Here is a 14,452-nt window from a genome sequence, read left to right as displayed (position 1 = left end):
GCAGATCATAGTTCCTGCTGATGAGTGGGTTTGAAATCATTACATATTCACCAGCATGTATGGCTGGCTATATTTATAGGTGTTGTATAATATGTTTGTCTTTTGATGTTTGCTGGCCATGGTGTTTAAGTTAAGTTGGGTCTTGCTGACCAAAATTAGATAGCTCCCACATCGCATGGAGTTGATTTAGAGAAGAGCAGAATACACACTGGACAGACACACATCCTGTCCTAAAACTTTCAATGTAATGATGAAAAAACACATTGAACAAATAATTCCAAGAGGAAATATGACAAACAAGTGAAATGAAGGAGCATGCCTGAGTCCCTGTGTAGACTGATTATGTATTAATGAGAAAATTACTATGAAAACTTTCCTTTGGGAGCAACACATGAAAAACTTGCAGGCATCACGAATGAACACTCTTACTCCAGGATCATCTGAGGGTAATGGTACCTGTGGAGGTGTTTGATGGGCGTTATGGGCCCACTCTGTGAGTTAGGTAGATCGCGTGAGGATTTAGGCAGCAGAGCAGATGGCAACCGCTCCCCCACCTTCCTCAGCTCTTTTGTGCATGTTTCATTCTTCCCTCCTCTTTAGCCTTAAATGTTATCTGTTGCCTTAACAAGAGATCTCACTGTAGTTTGCACAACCACATGAATCAAGTTTTTCCTTGATTTAAATATCATTTTCTTGTCATTGTCTAGCCCTTTCTTCCTAGGCACTCTCACAAAATAAGGGGCTAGTTCATGTTTATCTTTTGATGTTTGCTGGCCATGGTATTTAAGTTAAGTTGGGTCTTGCTGACCAAAATTAGACAGCTCCCACATCGCATGGGGTTGATTTGGAGAAGAGCAGAGTGTACGTGGACAGCGAATTCCTTCTGGGCAGGAAACGCTGTCCCTCTGCACAGCCCCACCCCAGCATCTTGTGTATTTAGCTGCCTATGAAGTGACATTTTCTGGGTTTTGCATTAATCTACAAATATATATGACAGGGTCCTTTGTTCTTCGATTAGATTTAGCAAAAGCCTTAGGAAAGTGAGTAAGATGTTCATTGTATTTAACATTAGAAAGTATCCTGAGCAATTCAATAGAATATATTTTTCAAGAATTCTCTCATCCCCCCCCCCCCCCCCCCCCCCCCACTATTTTGATAACCTTCTGAGATAGATTAAGGCAGTTACCAATATTTCTGTTTTGCTGGTGAAGATACAAAGAAGTCAAGTGACGTACCTAAGGCAGCACGTCTGTTTCATGGTTGAGTCAGGAATAAAGCTCCCGAGCTAGTGTTCTTTCCGTTACCCTGTACGCCCTTCGCTTGGCTACAGCTTCATCAGGCAAGATGCGAGCGCCAGTTGTGTGTCTGGCATCATGCTCTTGACATGAAGATTGTGCCAATGAAAATTCTTAAAATGGCGAGGTTTGAAAGTTAACATTGCTTCTATTTTACAAAGTATTAACACTTTTGTCTTCACACACTTTAATAGGTATATCCCATCTTAAGGCATTTTAAGTATTTGTTTCCGTTAGAAAAAATGCTAATAGTCTTATTTCTTTGACAATTACTGTTAGAAGCTTTAACTTTTAATGTTAGGAAATACAAAACAGAGAGAGAACCATCAGAAAAGGCAGCTTTCAGAGTCTTCTGACAGCCCTCGATTGCAATGGTGAAGTGGGGCAAAGTGGGCTTGAATTGATCAGGAGTTGGATTTGGTAATTAGAAGGTTACTGTGACCCTGAGCAGGCCAGTGTTAACAGTAGTAGGAGTGGAGTCCAGGTTTGAAGGAAAAAGATGAATGGAACGTGAGGAAATAAGACAGTTTCTCTTCTAGTGGAAGGAGGAAGGCAGAGGTGGTTTGAGGGAGAAGTAGTATGAATAAGGACAGTTTTCAGGATGTCAGAGGATGAGTATACCTGTCACTTCAGGGGAAGAAGCCCAGGAGAGGAAAGGGGGAAGGAAAAGGTGAGAAGAAAAGTTGATGAGATAAGATCCGCAGGAGGCAGGAGAAGCTCTGACCCAGACTCAAGTTTTGTAGTCTTAGGAAGGTAGTGGAATGCTCACTCCTCGGAGCCAGGAGGTAGGTAAGAAAGTTATGCTAAAATGGTTCAGAGGAAATCTGAGGTAAGGGAGGGTGGGGAGGAGGCTCGGGGCTTTAGGCTTGAGCTCCTAGTTTTTTTAGTCTGCTGTGGAGTCAGTTAGAGACTTCTTGACTTAGAAGCTGATGTTTAGCTTATGGTACTTAAACGATGGGAATTCAGATATATGGGAAGTTTAGTGGACTTTACCTAGTTTTATTGAAATTTCAGTGTTTCTTTATAATCATGTGTGGAAGATGCTTTTTAAGGCAATAAATGAGGGCTAAAGGAAAGTGTTTGTGTGGCTCACTTTGTTGAGACACTTTTTCTCAGGGCTTTTAGTTTAGAATTGGCCAGGCCCTACTGATAGCTACATAATAAGAATTGACATGTTCAAGATCAATCCACCAGTTCTATTTTGTTGCTATACCTATCCTTGAACACCGGAAGTCATTCCATGCCTTTCTCTGTTTCAGTCACAGATTTGCACATGCTTATGTTCTCAGGAAGGTCCTTCTAAAATCTCTTCATATAGGTGCTTTCTAGTGTACGGGGTGGTATATAAAATGTCCTGTTTTAGTTGTTTGGAACTGTACCTCTTCCAGTAAGAATGATACTAGAAATGGCCAGTCCACAAAAAAACCATTGACTCTAAAGTGTAATGGAACTATTAAAACTAATTATTGTGGCCAAAACTGGTTTGGCTCAGTGGATAGAGCATCGGCCTGTGGACTGAAGGGTCCCAGATTCGATTTCGGTCAAGGGCATGTACGTTGGTTGTGGGCACATCCCCAGGGAGGTGTGCAGGAGGCAGCTGATGGATGTCTCTCTCTCATCGATATTTCTGGCTCTCTATCCTTCTCCCTTCCTCTCTGTAAAAAATCAATAAAATATATTAAAAAAAAACACCCTAAAAACAAAAAAAACACACTAATTATTGTGGCCTGGTTGGCATGGATCAGTGGTTGAGCATCAACCTATGAACCAAGAGATCATGGTTCGATTCCTGGTCAGGGCACATGCCCGGGTTATGGGCTCGATCCCCAGTGTGGGGTGTGCACAAGGTGGCCAATCAGTGATTCTTTCTCATCGTTGATGTTTCTATCTCTGTCTCTCTGTCCCTCTCCCATTCCCCTTTGAAATCAATATAAAAATATTTTTAAAAATTACTGTGTATATCTATTTTCCTATCAGGAAGTCATTAAATTTCAATTCCTGAGGTAAGAAATGTTTCTCCCACTTCTGCTTTGTCTTACCCCCTACTTGTCTGGCAGTGACAGAGAAGCACCTAGCTCCAAGACACTTAGGGTGGTTCTTGAAAGGCCCAGGAAGGAGGAGTTAGCCAGAGACTCTTGAAAGTGGACAGAGGAGTGGCTGCAGTGATGGCATGTCAGTGGCGGGCTCTGCCTTGTGTGTCAGCGGGGAGACCCGGCCCTGCCATTGCAGACCTCCCGTCTCCTGTCCTCCTCCCCTGGACCAGTGGTTCTCAACCAGACCTGATTTTTGTCCCCACATCCCCACCCTCCCCATGTACCAGGGCCACTTGGCCATGTCTAGGGACGTTTTTGATAGTCACAAACGGGGTGCTGCTACTGGTATCTAGTGGGTGTAGGCCAGTGCTGCTGCTAACCATCCACACGAACTTTCCCAGCCCCACATGCCAGCCACGCGAAGGGTGAGAACCTCTGCTCTAGACCATGGCTGCTGGTTCGAGTCTCTTTCCCCTCTTGCGTGGCTGCAAAACAGAAATGTAGTTTGTGTTCCCTAATTCTCTTCTACCTTCTGTTCTTGAAATATCCTCAGAGTCCTTTAGAGGTTTTTCCAAAGGCTTTACTATCATCACAATGTGGCAATAGATGGGTAAAAATAACAAGAAAATTACAGCTTCAGGACATCTTGATTAAAAGCTCTCCATGTTATTCACTGGACCATAAATAACAAACTTCAGCTCCTTTTCTAGGCTTTAGTGTAGTCTTCCCGTCGTGGTTTCCTCTTTCCCGGGGTTTCTCTCCTCCTTGACCCGGACTGCTCAGCCGGCGGGAGCCTGGGCTGTGATCTGTCCCCAGTCCGCCCAATGAGGAGTGGCAGGAGGGCTGGAAATCCTTGGTTCTTTCAATGAGGAGTGAAGGGACGTGTCCTTTGTATTTAGTTCCCGTCAGAACCCTACCCCGTTGCCTGCCTGCCTTTTAAGAAATTCACAGAAGGAGATTAAGTCACAGCATCTCACTGCTGATCGGCACAGTGGTCTCCTTCCACGCTGCACCGTCCTTACCGCCACCGCAAGCCGGGTTTCTCATCGTTTCCCTTTGAATTAGTAGAAATTTAAAAATTAAGAATTAAAAATTATGGAATGTAAAAATGTAACTTTTGATCATTTAGAATTGGAATTTTTAGATGTAAAATATTATTAATCATATCTGTACATACTTCCCATACTTTGTTTTTTTGGTAGTGTTGATTATTTTTGCAAATTAAATTATGCCTATAGAAAATTCACTATAAAAGTATTTACTAATCTTATATTCACTGATTCCTCTGAATATGTTTTCATTAGAAATTAACTGGCTTTGTTTCCAGTGTCTTTTTCTGTAGTTAATGATACTCAAAGCTTTTCTGTAGTTAATGATACTCCCCATGGAGAGAAAATAGAAAGCAGGCAGGGTTTCTTGGGACATCGATCACATTCATCATTTATAACCTTCACCTAACTATCTTTCACCCAGGATGATTAATGTGTTTGTGTCCTCACATATGTTGACCACATATTCAGCTGATGATGTAATGTGTAGAGATATAAGGAGATCTTACTACACACCAGAAGCATTCAGAGGGCAGTGAAACATTCTATTGTAGGTACTCTTGGTGCTAGCAGTGAGGTGGTTGTAATACAACATATTACTATCCTATATAATAAAGAGCTAATATGCTAATTAGACCAAACAGCCAAACGACCTTCCGGATGTCCTTCTGGAAGACCTTCTGACGAAGCTGGGGCTGCGAGGGCCAAGCCCCTTGCACCCATTTCATGCATTGGGCCTCTAGTTCTGCTATATACAGTTATTGTACTGGCTCTTGGCATTTTTCTGGGGAGATGGTGGGGACAATATTATCTGATACTTTTTTATATTTGGAAGTCAGAATGAGAAGCCCAGAAGTAAATGTAAAGCCTGGTCTTTGCTCTGTAACAAGTGCTTTACATGTATTGGCTTGTTTAATCCCCACAATAGTCTTATGTGATAGTTACTGCTGCCATAGTTTGCAGAAGAGGAAATTGAGCCTTTTAAAGCTATAGAACTTGGGCAAGGTCCTACATCGAGAGCTGGGGTTTCAGCTTTGGTTTGAATATTTCTCAAGATCCTCATTCTAAGTCCAGCAACTCCCATATTTAGTCATCCACACAAACATTTTCTCAGTACCCCCTATGTGACAGGCCTCAGGGATCCAAGATTAAAGACAGATACGGAGTCCGAAGGAATTTTTTTATCTTTTTTTTTTTTTTTTTGGCAGTGGTATATATGAAACAGACTAGAGAAAGATGAAGGCTTGAGGACAAAGATACTATGCTGTCTGCTCTTGCATCCACAGGGCAAGCACTGCACAGAGTTTAAGCTCAGTACATGCATGCTGAATGGGTCAAAGACAGTAGTGAGAAGTGGTAGCTAACTAGGAGAGAGAATGAAGGATAGAAGGGATATGAAATCAAATAGCAGAACTGTCCTGGTCCATTTAGAGTTTGGATAAGCAATTGGCTACTCAGTAGCCCCTTGGTATGAAGAGCCTCTAGTGTGCTCACTGACATCCAGAGCAGTTTCCATAAAAAAAGATCTTTCACCCCCCCTCCCCCACCTTAAAATATGCCGAAGGGCTAAACTTGAGTGAAGAACTCCTTTCCCTGCTGACCCTGGACCAAGCGGTATTGCGTAATGTAATGTGTTTTCTTTCCCCTGATAAAATATAACATCACACTTTCACACCAAGTGACTCTTTAAAAATCTAAGTTACGTTCTTTGGAAGATTCCTTAAAGAGATATTTTTAGTATATAATGTGACAATCTATAGTACTATTACCGGTTACATAAAATAATAAAAACAACTTTCGGTGAGTAACACCATTTGAAAGAATTATAATGTGTTGAAGTACTTTCTGTTTGGAATACCATGTAGCTTTTTGTAAAGAAAAATGCGGGGAAAGGAGGAAACGACGGAAATGATTTCATTTTCGTTACTCAGCAGCATCGACGCGCTCCCTTCTGCCCGAGAACGTGTCTGTTAACAGTGACGTTTTGCTTTACAGCTTTTCTGGGAGAAGAGGCTACAAGGACTTAGTGCATCAGATGTAACAGAACAGATTATAAAAACCATGGAGCTACCCAAAGGCCTTCAAGGTATTGCCGCAGCTCCCTGGCGTGCCCACGGTGTGCGGCTCTGCGGGCTGCAGAGTCAGAGGGTGGAGGGATGGTGTGCTCTGCTGGCTGAGGGACCTCATGGAAACCTAGGGGGAAATGTACATGAAGCGCTTATATTTTGCAGGGATGCTCAGGGCAGCGCATTACCTAAGACACTTTTTCTGTGTAAGAATGTGGGCTTTCAGTTAGGTTTCTCATATAAGTGAACTCATGTGCTGCTTCTGGAACCAAATGCTCTGAGTGGCAGTATTGATTTTTCACAGAGAGGAAGGGAGAGGGACAGAGGGTTAGAAACACCAATCAGCCACCCCCTGCACATCCCCCACTGGGGATGCGTCCGCAACCAAGGCACATGCCCCTGACCAGAATTGAACCCAGGACCCTTCAGTTTATAGGCTGATGCTCCATCCACTGAGCCAAACCGGTCAGGGCTGAGTGGCAGACTTTCCCAGGCTTCCTGCTCAGAGCAGCATCTGGCCCCGCCCAGCACCTGCTCTTTCTTTCTGTTATGGAAGGAAGAGCCACCAGCTCTCCCCCTGCCTCTCCCTCCACAAACTGCTGCTGCACGCTCAGCGGTGGGAACCCTGCACCTCAGTTCCTGCAGCAGCAGCAGCACGTAGGGTGGGGTCGGGTGGAGGCTCAGCTGCTAGGTGCCTGCCATATCATGTTGCTTCCCAGTTCCAGAGAAGATCCTTTTCCAAGTACGAGAACTCCAGCTTCTAAATCTTCATGTATTGGGGATTGCTTAAAAATACTCAAATTCTTTGGTTAGAATATTGTCTCATTCCTATCTACTCTTGAGAATTGTAGCTTTAACAAATTTTTGACTTTAAGCAATGCATCTGAATGTGGCAATAGGAGCCAGTCTCCTAAAAGTAGTCAAACTGTGCAATTAGAAGGTAAATCTATGAACTTGGATATTTTGTAAAGTATTTTTAAAAAATCTGGTAGAGCTATAGGCACAGCATGCTTGCATTGGCTTCTCCTTTGAAATCTTCAAACAAGAAATGTAAATGTCAAGACATTGCTGGAAATTAATGATAAAAGCTACAAGAGAAAGCTATTCCAGGAATAATTTAGGAAAATATTAAGGGAGATATTTGAGTATAATATGTCTTCAGAAGGGACTTAGATCATTATAATAATTGACCTTGCTTGAGGAAATGTAGCCAACTTTTAAAAAGTTGAGGAAAAATTTTGGAAAATGTATTTTAAAATTATGTTAAAGTTTTATTGAATTGCTCAGCTATTTTATTACTATTTAATTCATTGGTGTATAATAACTATTAAGTAGATATTATCTAATCCTTTGCTGCTTTGGCTTATATCAGCTTAGTATTTGACCCCCCCCCCCAAAAAAAAATTATATCTATCTATCTATCTATCTATCTATATCTATATCTATCTATCTATCTATCTATCTAATCCCAAATGAATATAAAAATAGTGGTTGTTTTAGGTGATATAGCTTTGCCAAGCACATGTAGAAATTTCCCTTAACAAGTCCATTTTTCTGATTGCAGGAGTTGGTCCAGGTAGTAATGACGAGACCCTTTTATCTGCTGTTGCCAGTGCTTTGCACACAAGCTCTGCTCCAATCACAGGGCAAGTCTCCCCTGCTGTGGAAAAGAACCCCGCTGTTTGGCTCAACACATCTCAACCCCTCTGCAAAGCTTTCATTGTCACAGACGAAGACATTAGGTAAGGCAGTTTGACTTCAAAACCTTGTTTTTTACATCTGGTAAGTGATGAGTCAATCAGAAAGTTACTAGTATGTGTGTATATTTATAGAGCTTTTGCGAAACCAATGGGAGTTGATGCAGGACATTTGAAACATGCGTGAAAGGAGTAGAAGGGTGTGGATAAGGGTGTCATTGCAATCATGTCCAAAGGACAGGTCATTGCCCTCTCTGCCCATCCTTTCTCTAGTGTCTTTTGTAGTATGGGGTTCTTCCTTTCACTGGTTTTGCCTTTTGTGATTCCTTCCTGCATTGTTTTGTCTGCAAAGCAGTCTCTCTTCAAAGCAGAATATAGCCATGCTCCTTGTGTTTTCAAAGTTAATTTGCTTATCTTGATTATGTTTATTTCAATTTAGAGATTTACTTATCACTACTTCAGCTTGTTTTAAAGAAAGATTTAAGGTGGCTCCAGAGAGAGAGAGAGAAAGAGAGAGAGAGACACACACACACACACACACACACACACACTCACTCTAAAGTCCAATGAGAAGCAAATGTGAAAGGTGACACAAAGGGTAAAGCAGTGGAACAGAGGGTACAAGCTGCATCTATTAACGTCTTTTACTTTTTTCTGAGGCTGGGCTGGGACTTAGGTTTCTAGTAGCTAATAGTGAAAGGAAAGCATACAACTTTAGTTGATAATGCCCAGAAAGTATAAGCAAACGATTGTTCAGGAGAAGCAAAATATTGCAGACCTCACAGACACTCTGATAAGGGACTTGTGAACTTTGGTGCCATTCCTTTGTAATGATAGTGTGGAACACTGTGTTTCTGTCTAAATAGGACAGTGGGATGTGGCTCCCTGTTTCCATCTTCTGGATGTACATGAGAAAGCTTTACTGAGGAGTATTTCTAGACAAAACCAGCAGGTGGCACTTTGGAATCGTATAATTTTCAAATATGTTTTACATCTGTATTTTTTTTTCTAAATCCCTAAAAGTTGTCATGAGAGGGTTTTTTAAATCATGAGGCTAGCCAGGTCTATAATTGGGTTTACACTTTTCTGGGTTTACAGAGCTGTAGAGCGGTTCAGAGATGTATCATTCAGATGCCTTGCTCACATAGATTTGATGATCTGTTGTTTTTTAAGGAAAACAAAATGTAAAACCAAGGAGAGGCATCAACTTGCTTTTTGGGTTATTCTTACCCTTAAGGAAGGAAATTAGTTAGGAGGCAAGTTGTTTTCTGTCTTGGAATGAGAATCGGCAGGATTTCAGCAGTTAGTTATGAGTGTTGACTTAGGCTGTCTGAGCAATCCCCTGGGAATGCTGATGGCTTCAACACCAGATCTTTTGATAGTGAAGGAAACATCTCAGAGCCAAATCGGCATGATTGCCTTCTAAGGCAAACTTGTCTGACAAATTGCCCATTTGATTTAATTGTCATAACAGAGATTATTAACCAAATGTTTCTTGTTGAATTAGTATAGATTCAAAATAAATTACCGCAATTGGAATTGTTGCCCTATCTCCAATTGTGCAGACAATATTCTGTTTATATTAAACATTCTGTTAAAGATCTCAACATTAAGTGTATAGTTTTGCAGCATCCTTGATAATATTTTCATCCACAGGTATATTTGTTTCTTATACCAAGTAACAAATAATAAACTTAGCAGCTTAAAACAGTGCCTATTTATAGCTCATGTTCTGTAGGTCGGGAGTCTGGGCCAGGCACGGCTGGATTCTCTGCCTGGGTCTCACAAGGCTGAAATCTAAGTGTGTGCGGGACTGCATTTCCTTCTGGAGGTTCGAGTCCCCTTTCAAGCCCTCATGGTTGTTTCAGAATTCATTTCCTTTAGTTGTAGGACTGAGGCCCCTGTTCTCTTGTAGACTGTGGGGTGGGGTGGGGGGGCGGGGGGGTGGGTTCTCAGCAGTTGGAGGCTGATGGCAGCGTCTTGTCCCCTGGTTTCTCCGTGTTCCCTCCACCTTCTTTCAGGAAGGGCCAGCACCTTGCAGAGCTCTTCTTATTAGGCCTGACCCTGTACCATAACCTCTTTGGATTAATCCAAGGTCATGGTTAGTAAAATAATCATGGTGGTGTATCCCATCCTACTCACAAGGTCTGCTTGTCCCTAAAGGAAGGGAATTACACAAGGATGGGACAGGGGCATCTTGGGGACTGTGTTAGAATTCTCCCTACCCCAGTGGGCAAATGCTTTAACTTCAGCTTTCATTAAATGTGGGATGTAATTCTCAGGGGAAAGAGAACCATGGCGAATATTAGAGTCTAAGATAGACTTCTCCAGCAGCAGCACCATTCACCCCGCTTTCTTTGTCTTCCTAATGGGATTACTTGGGGGCAGCCGAGCACATTCCCATATTCTGTTATTAGGAGTGAGAGACTGCCAGTGAGATCCATGTCATTTGTCATAGACCTCGAGTCACTGAGCCTGCGGCAGGACTGACTATAGAAGAAAGAAACTGCTCCTTTTGACCGGCTGCCCTCCATGAATGTCTGACAGGCTGGGCAGCTCTGACTCACTCAGTGACAGCCCCCTCTCTTTGGAAATTCATGTAGAAAGTGTAGCTCTATACCTTCCAATGCTTTGTGCTGTTTTCAGAGTTTAAGAAAGATGACATAAGGTTTTTGTGGCTACACGGCATCTGTTAACTTTACTACCTTGAGGTAGTCTCATGAGACAGAGAGACGTGGGCTGGAATGGGTAGCTGGTTGGGCACCCAAGGATGAACATCAGGGAGTCTCGTTGTCTTCCGGAACACTTCCCAGGTGTGCGCAGTACTGCGTTTGCTTCCTCCATTACTGATGGGAGCCTTCTTTTTCTGTTCTTTTCCTTTTCTTTTTCTTCTTTTCCTGTCCTGTCCTGTCCTTTCTTGAATCTCAGTATTCCTTGTTGCACCTCTTGGCAGTGGGCTTCTCCTCTCACTCAACATCCGTCCTCACCAGCTTTCCTCTGGTCTCAGGAGGCCACAGGTTCTGGTTTCTAGTCAGGCTCACCCTCCCACCTGTGTTTTCTAACGCTCTAATGTACCGCTTTCTCTCTCCTCCTGTGTTTCTTCAGCCTTGCCTCCCCACGTGGCCTGGATGTGACACCGCTTTGCTTGCTTGAACTGTTTTAGGAATCCCTCTATTGCCTGTCAGGAAGCTACTCTCAATTTTCTGCTTTTTGAGATAAAATCCATTCAATAGCCTTTCTTTCAGTGTTTTGTGTTCCACCTAATGGCTCAGAACCCCTCCCCCCCCTATTTTTATGGCTTGTGTTATTAACTCACTTTGGAGGGCCACAGTCGCCAAGGCACAGAGACTTGTGGCATGTTCTAGACCAGTGGTTGGCAAACTGCGGCTCTCAAGCCACATGTGGCTCTTCGGCCCCTTGAGGGTGGCTCTTCCACAAAATGCGGGCGCTCACGTGCAGTGCGATTGAAACTTCGTGGCCCATGTGCAGAAGTTGGTTTTCGGGTCTCAAAAGAAATTTTAATCGTTGTACTGTTGATATTTGGCTCTGTTGACTAATGAGTTTGCCGACCACTGTTCTAGACCCACTCAGCTTGTCGCAGTTGAAGGCTCTTTTCATTTCTATCCTTGGTGTAGACAGCTGCCTTCACCTCCCTCACAGCCACAGTGCCAAACCAATGCAGCTCCCCCTCCCCCCTTCCACTTGCTCAGCACTTCATCACACAAGTAGTTCTTCTGTAGTTTGCATGTTACTTCCTATCCTAGCCCTGCTTCTGAGATATTTATAATTACCCTTTATAGGAATAACTTCAATCTTCACGTATTGGAAATTCTGAAAGTGGGAGCAAAGGTCATTGAAACAGAGTCCTCTGTCTGCTCACCGTCTCTATAGTACAGAAGCCACTTTTGCAGTGTTTTCCCGGAACATTCATGATTCTGAAGTAGAGATGAACTTAAGTAGCAGCTCCCTATTTCCATTGCTTGCCCACTGACGCGTGTCTTTTGATTCGGTTGTTCGAAAGGAAACAGGAAGAGCGAGTACAACAGGTGCGGAAGAAATTGGAGGAAGCCCTGATGGCAGACATCTTGTCCCGAGCTGCTGATACCGAAGAGATGGACATTGAAATGGACAGTGGAGATGAAGCGTAAGGATGCGGTCAGGTGCTGACGCTGGGAGAGAGGGAGACTTGGCACTTGGGATGTTCTCTTGCTTTCCTTTGTCGCCGCCGCTGCAGCCGGGAATGAAAAGCTCCACCTTCACCTGGCAGAGCTCTCATTCCTTCTCATCGTGGGGGGCAGGCACAGCCCTGCGGTGCTGGCTGGGGCCTCGCCTCCTCAGTAATGACGGGAGAAGCTTGCAAGGCCCCTTAGAAACGAGAACAGGACTCTGCAGGGAGGGAGACATGGCCACAGGAGGTGGAGGAGGCTGTCATCGCCACACATAGCTTTCTGGGGTCCTTTGTCTCCCCTTTAAAATTATGGCTGCAGCGTAGGCAAAATATTGCCCTTTTTCTAGATGTTGTTTAGCATAGATTCGATGCAGGGAGAATGAGGACATTTCACCTCGCCTTGAAAAGTGCAGATTTGATCCCATCCTCATCTCACATGATAGTTTGATGGACTTTGTTCCATTGGGTGTATGTTCTTTTTAAATGATTACAGTCAGGTCTCCGTGTGCTCCTGTGGCCTCTTTTTTTAATTTATTATATTATTTTTAAAAATATATATTTTATCGATTTCTTACAGAGAGGAAGGGAGAGAAATAGAGAGCTAGAAACGTCAATGAGAGAGAAACATCGACCAGCTGCCTCTTGCACACCCCCTACTGGGGATGTGCCCACAACTGATGTACATGCCCTTCACCGGAATCGAACCCTGGACCTTTCAGTCCGCAGACCGATGCTCTACCACTGGGCCAAACCGGTTTCTGTTTCTGTGGCCTCTTGCTTCCAACAACTTTCTGCTTTATTCCACAGGCCTTGGGTGACCTTCCACAACTCAGAGCTGATTATTTGTGTCATTTGAAGCCAGCACTGAGGAGGGGGAGAAAAAGAGGGGCAGGCGGGAGGGAACTAGCAGAGTGAGTCCCACAGTTGTGGCCCTGAAGTTGGCGTTGAACCCTTCAGTCTGGGGATGTGACCTTGTCCTGCGGTCACCCTTGTATTCAGTACCAGGTCCTGGGGACGCAGGGAGGGACGCAGCCTCACAGTTCCCGTGTTCACAGAGCCTACATGCAGCCATCGCACACGAACGCTCACATAACTGCGATCACCAGCTGTGTTAGGTGCTTCATAGGAAAACAAAGGTCCTGTGAGAGCTGCTGGCGGAGGGCTAATATAACGTGAGGGTCACAGGCCTCCCTGAGGAAGTGACCTTTCTTTGGGCCTGAAAGATGAGGGGACGTGTTGAGCACTTATTATGTACAACACGTCACAACTAAATGCTAATCAAGGCTTTAAAAATGTGGTGCTAAGGGAAATTTAGCCTCTCATTACTCTCCTAAGTTTTGCTGACCGCATCTGCGAAATCATTGACGGACTGATGTGCTTTTTGTTTTCCTTCCAGGTAACTTTTGGCTGACGTCCCCCAAGAGCAAATTCCTAGAATTGAACCAAAACGTTTCCACTGGGTTTTGCCTGTAAGAAAAAAACAAATGTACCCGAGCACATAAAGCTTTCTAATAGCACTAACCAATGCCTTTTTAGATGTATTTTTGATGTATATATCTATTATTCAAAAAAATGATGTTTATTTTGAGTCTTAGGACTTAAAATTAGTCTTTTGTAATATCAAGCAGGAAGAAGCTGAGCTTTGGATGCCAGGTGCAATCTACTGGAAATGTAGCACTTATGAGAACTATCTGTCTGCCCCAGTTTGAATATGAATGAGTACCAAATAAATTTCCCAATTCAAGATTATTGTGACTTCACTGTATATAAGCAGATTTTTATACTTTATTGAAAGAGGACATCTGTACATTCTTCCATCATCACTGTAAAGACAAATAAATGATTATATTCACAGACCGATTGGGATTCTTTCTGTTAAAGAACACACCCTGCCTGTCCTGGGCCTTCCCGGTGTCCATTCAGCCGTGACCCCTGGGCCTCAGGTGGGAAATGGAGCTGGGAGGGAGGAGGTAACACATCTGCAACAGGTAATGAGGAGTGTGTTTTCACCAGAATCCTAAGCCGTCAGCTAGCATGTGTTCTTTCCCCTCGCCTCGGACTAGTACATTGTTAATCCTGTGAGAAGTCATTTTCTTCTCGTGGGCAGGAATCCGGTACGCAAGTGCCCTTCAGTGTTCCTGGAA

At 43.5% G+C, this 14,452-nt stretch overlaps 1 protein-coding gene across 3 annotated transcripts in view; it reads left to right on the top strand.

The window, feature by feature from the left end:
• The window catches only part of MBD2 (methyl-CpG binding domain protein 2), a 50,846-nt gene extending 36,684 nt beyond the window's left edge, over nt 1-14,162 (top strand). For 2 of the 3 annotated variants that reach the window (XM_036418326.2, XM_036418324.2), the window contains 4 exons: nt 6,373-6,463; nt 8,008-8,185; nt 12,162-12,284; nt 13,705-14,162. In XM_036418326.2, coding sequence (XP_036274219.1) covers nt 6,373-6,463; nt 8,008-8,185; nt 12,162-12,284; nt 13,705-13,708 — 396 coding nt within the window. In that variant the 3' untranslated portion in view covers nt 13,709-14,162. Of the gene's footprint in view, nt 1-6,372; nt 6,464-8,007; nt 8,186-12,161; nt 12,301-13,704 lie in introns of all 3 variants that reach the window. The other variant, XM_036418325.2, reaches the window with a different exon arrangement.
• The last annotated feature ends 290 nt before the right edge of the window (nt 14,163-14,452 follow it).

Source organism: Pipistrellus kuhlii, unplaced genomic scaffold, assembly GCF_014108245.1.
Source record: "Pipistrellus kuhlii isolate mPipKuh1 unplaced genomic scaffold, mPipKuh1.p scaffold_m20_p_6, whole genome shotgun sequence".
Classification (NCBI taxonomy): Eukaryota; Metazoa; Chordata; class Mammalia; order Chiroptera; family Vespertilionidae; genus Pipistrellus; species Pipistrellus kuhlii.
The sequence above is the reverse complement of the archived record's forward strand: the minus strand, read 5'-3'. Positions and strand labels throughout refer to the sequence as shown.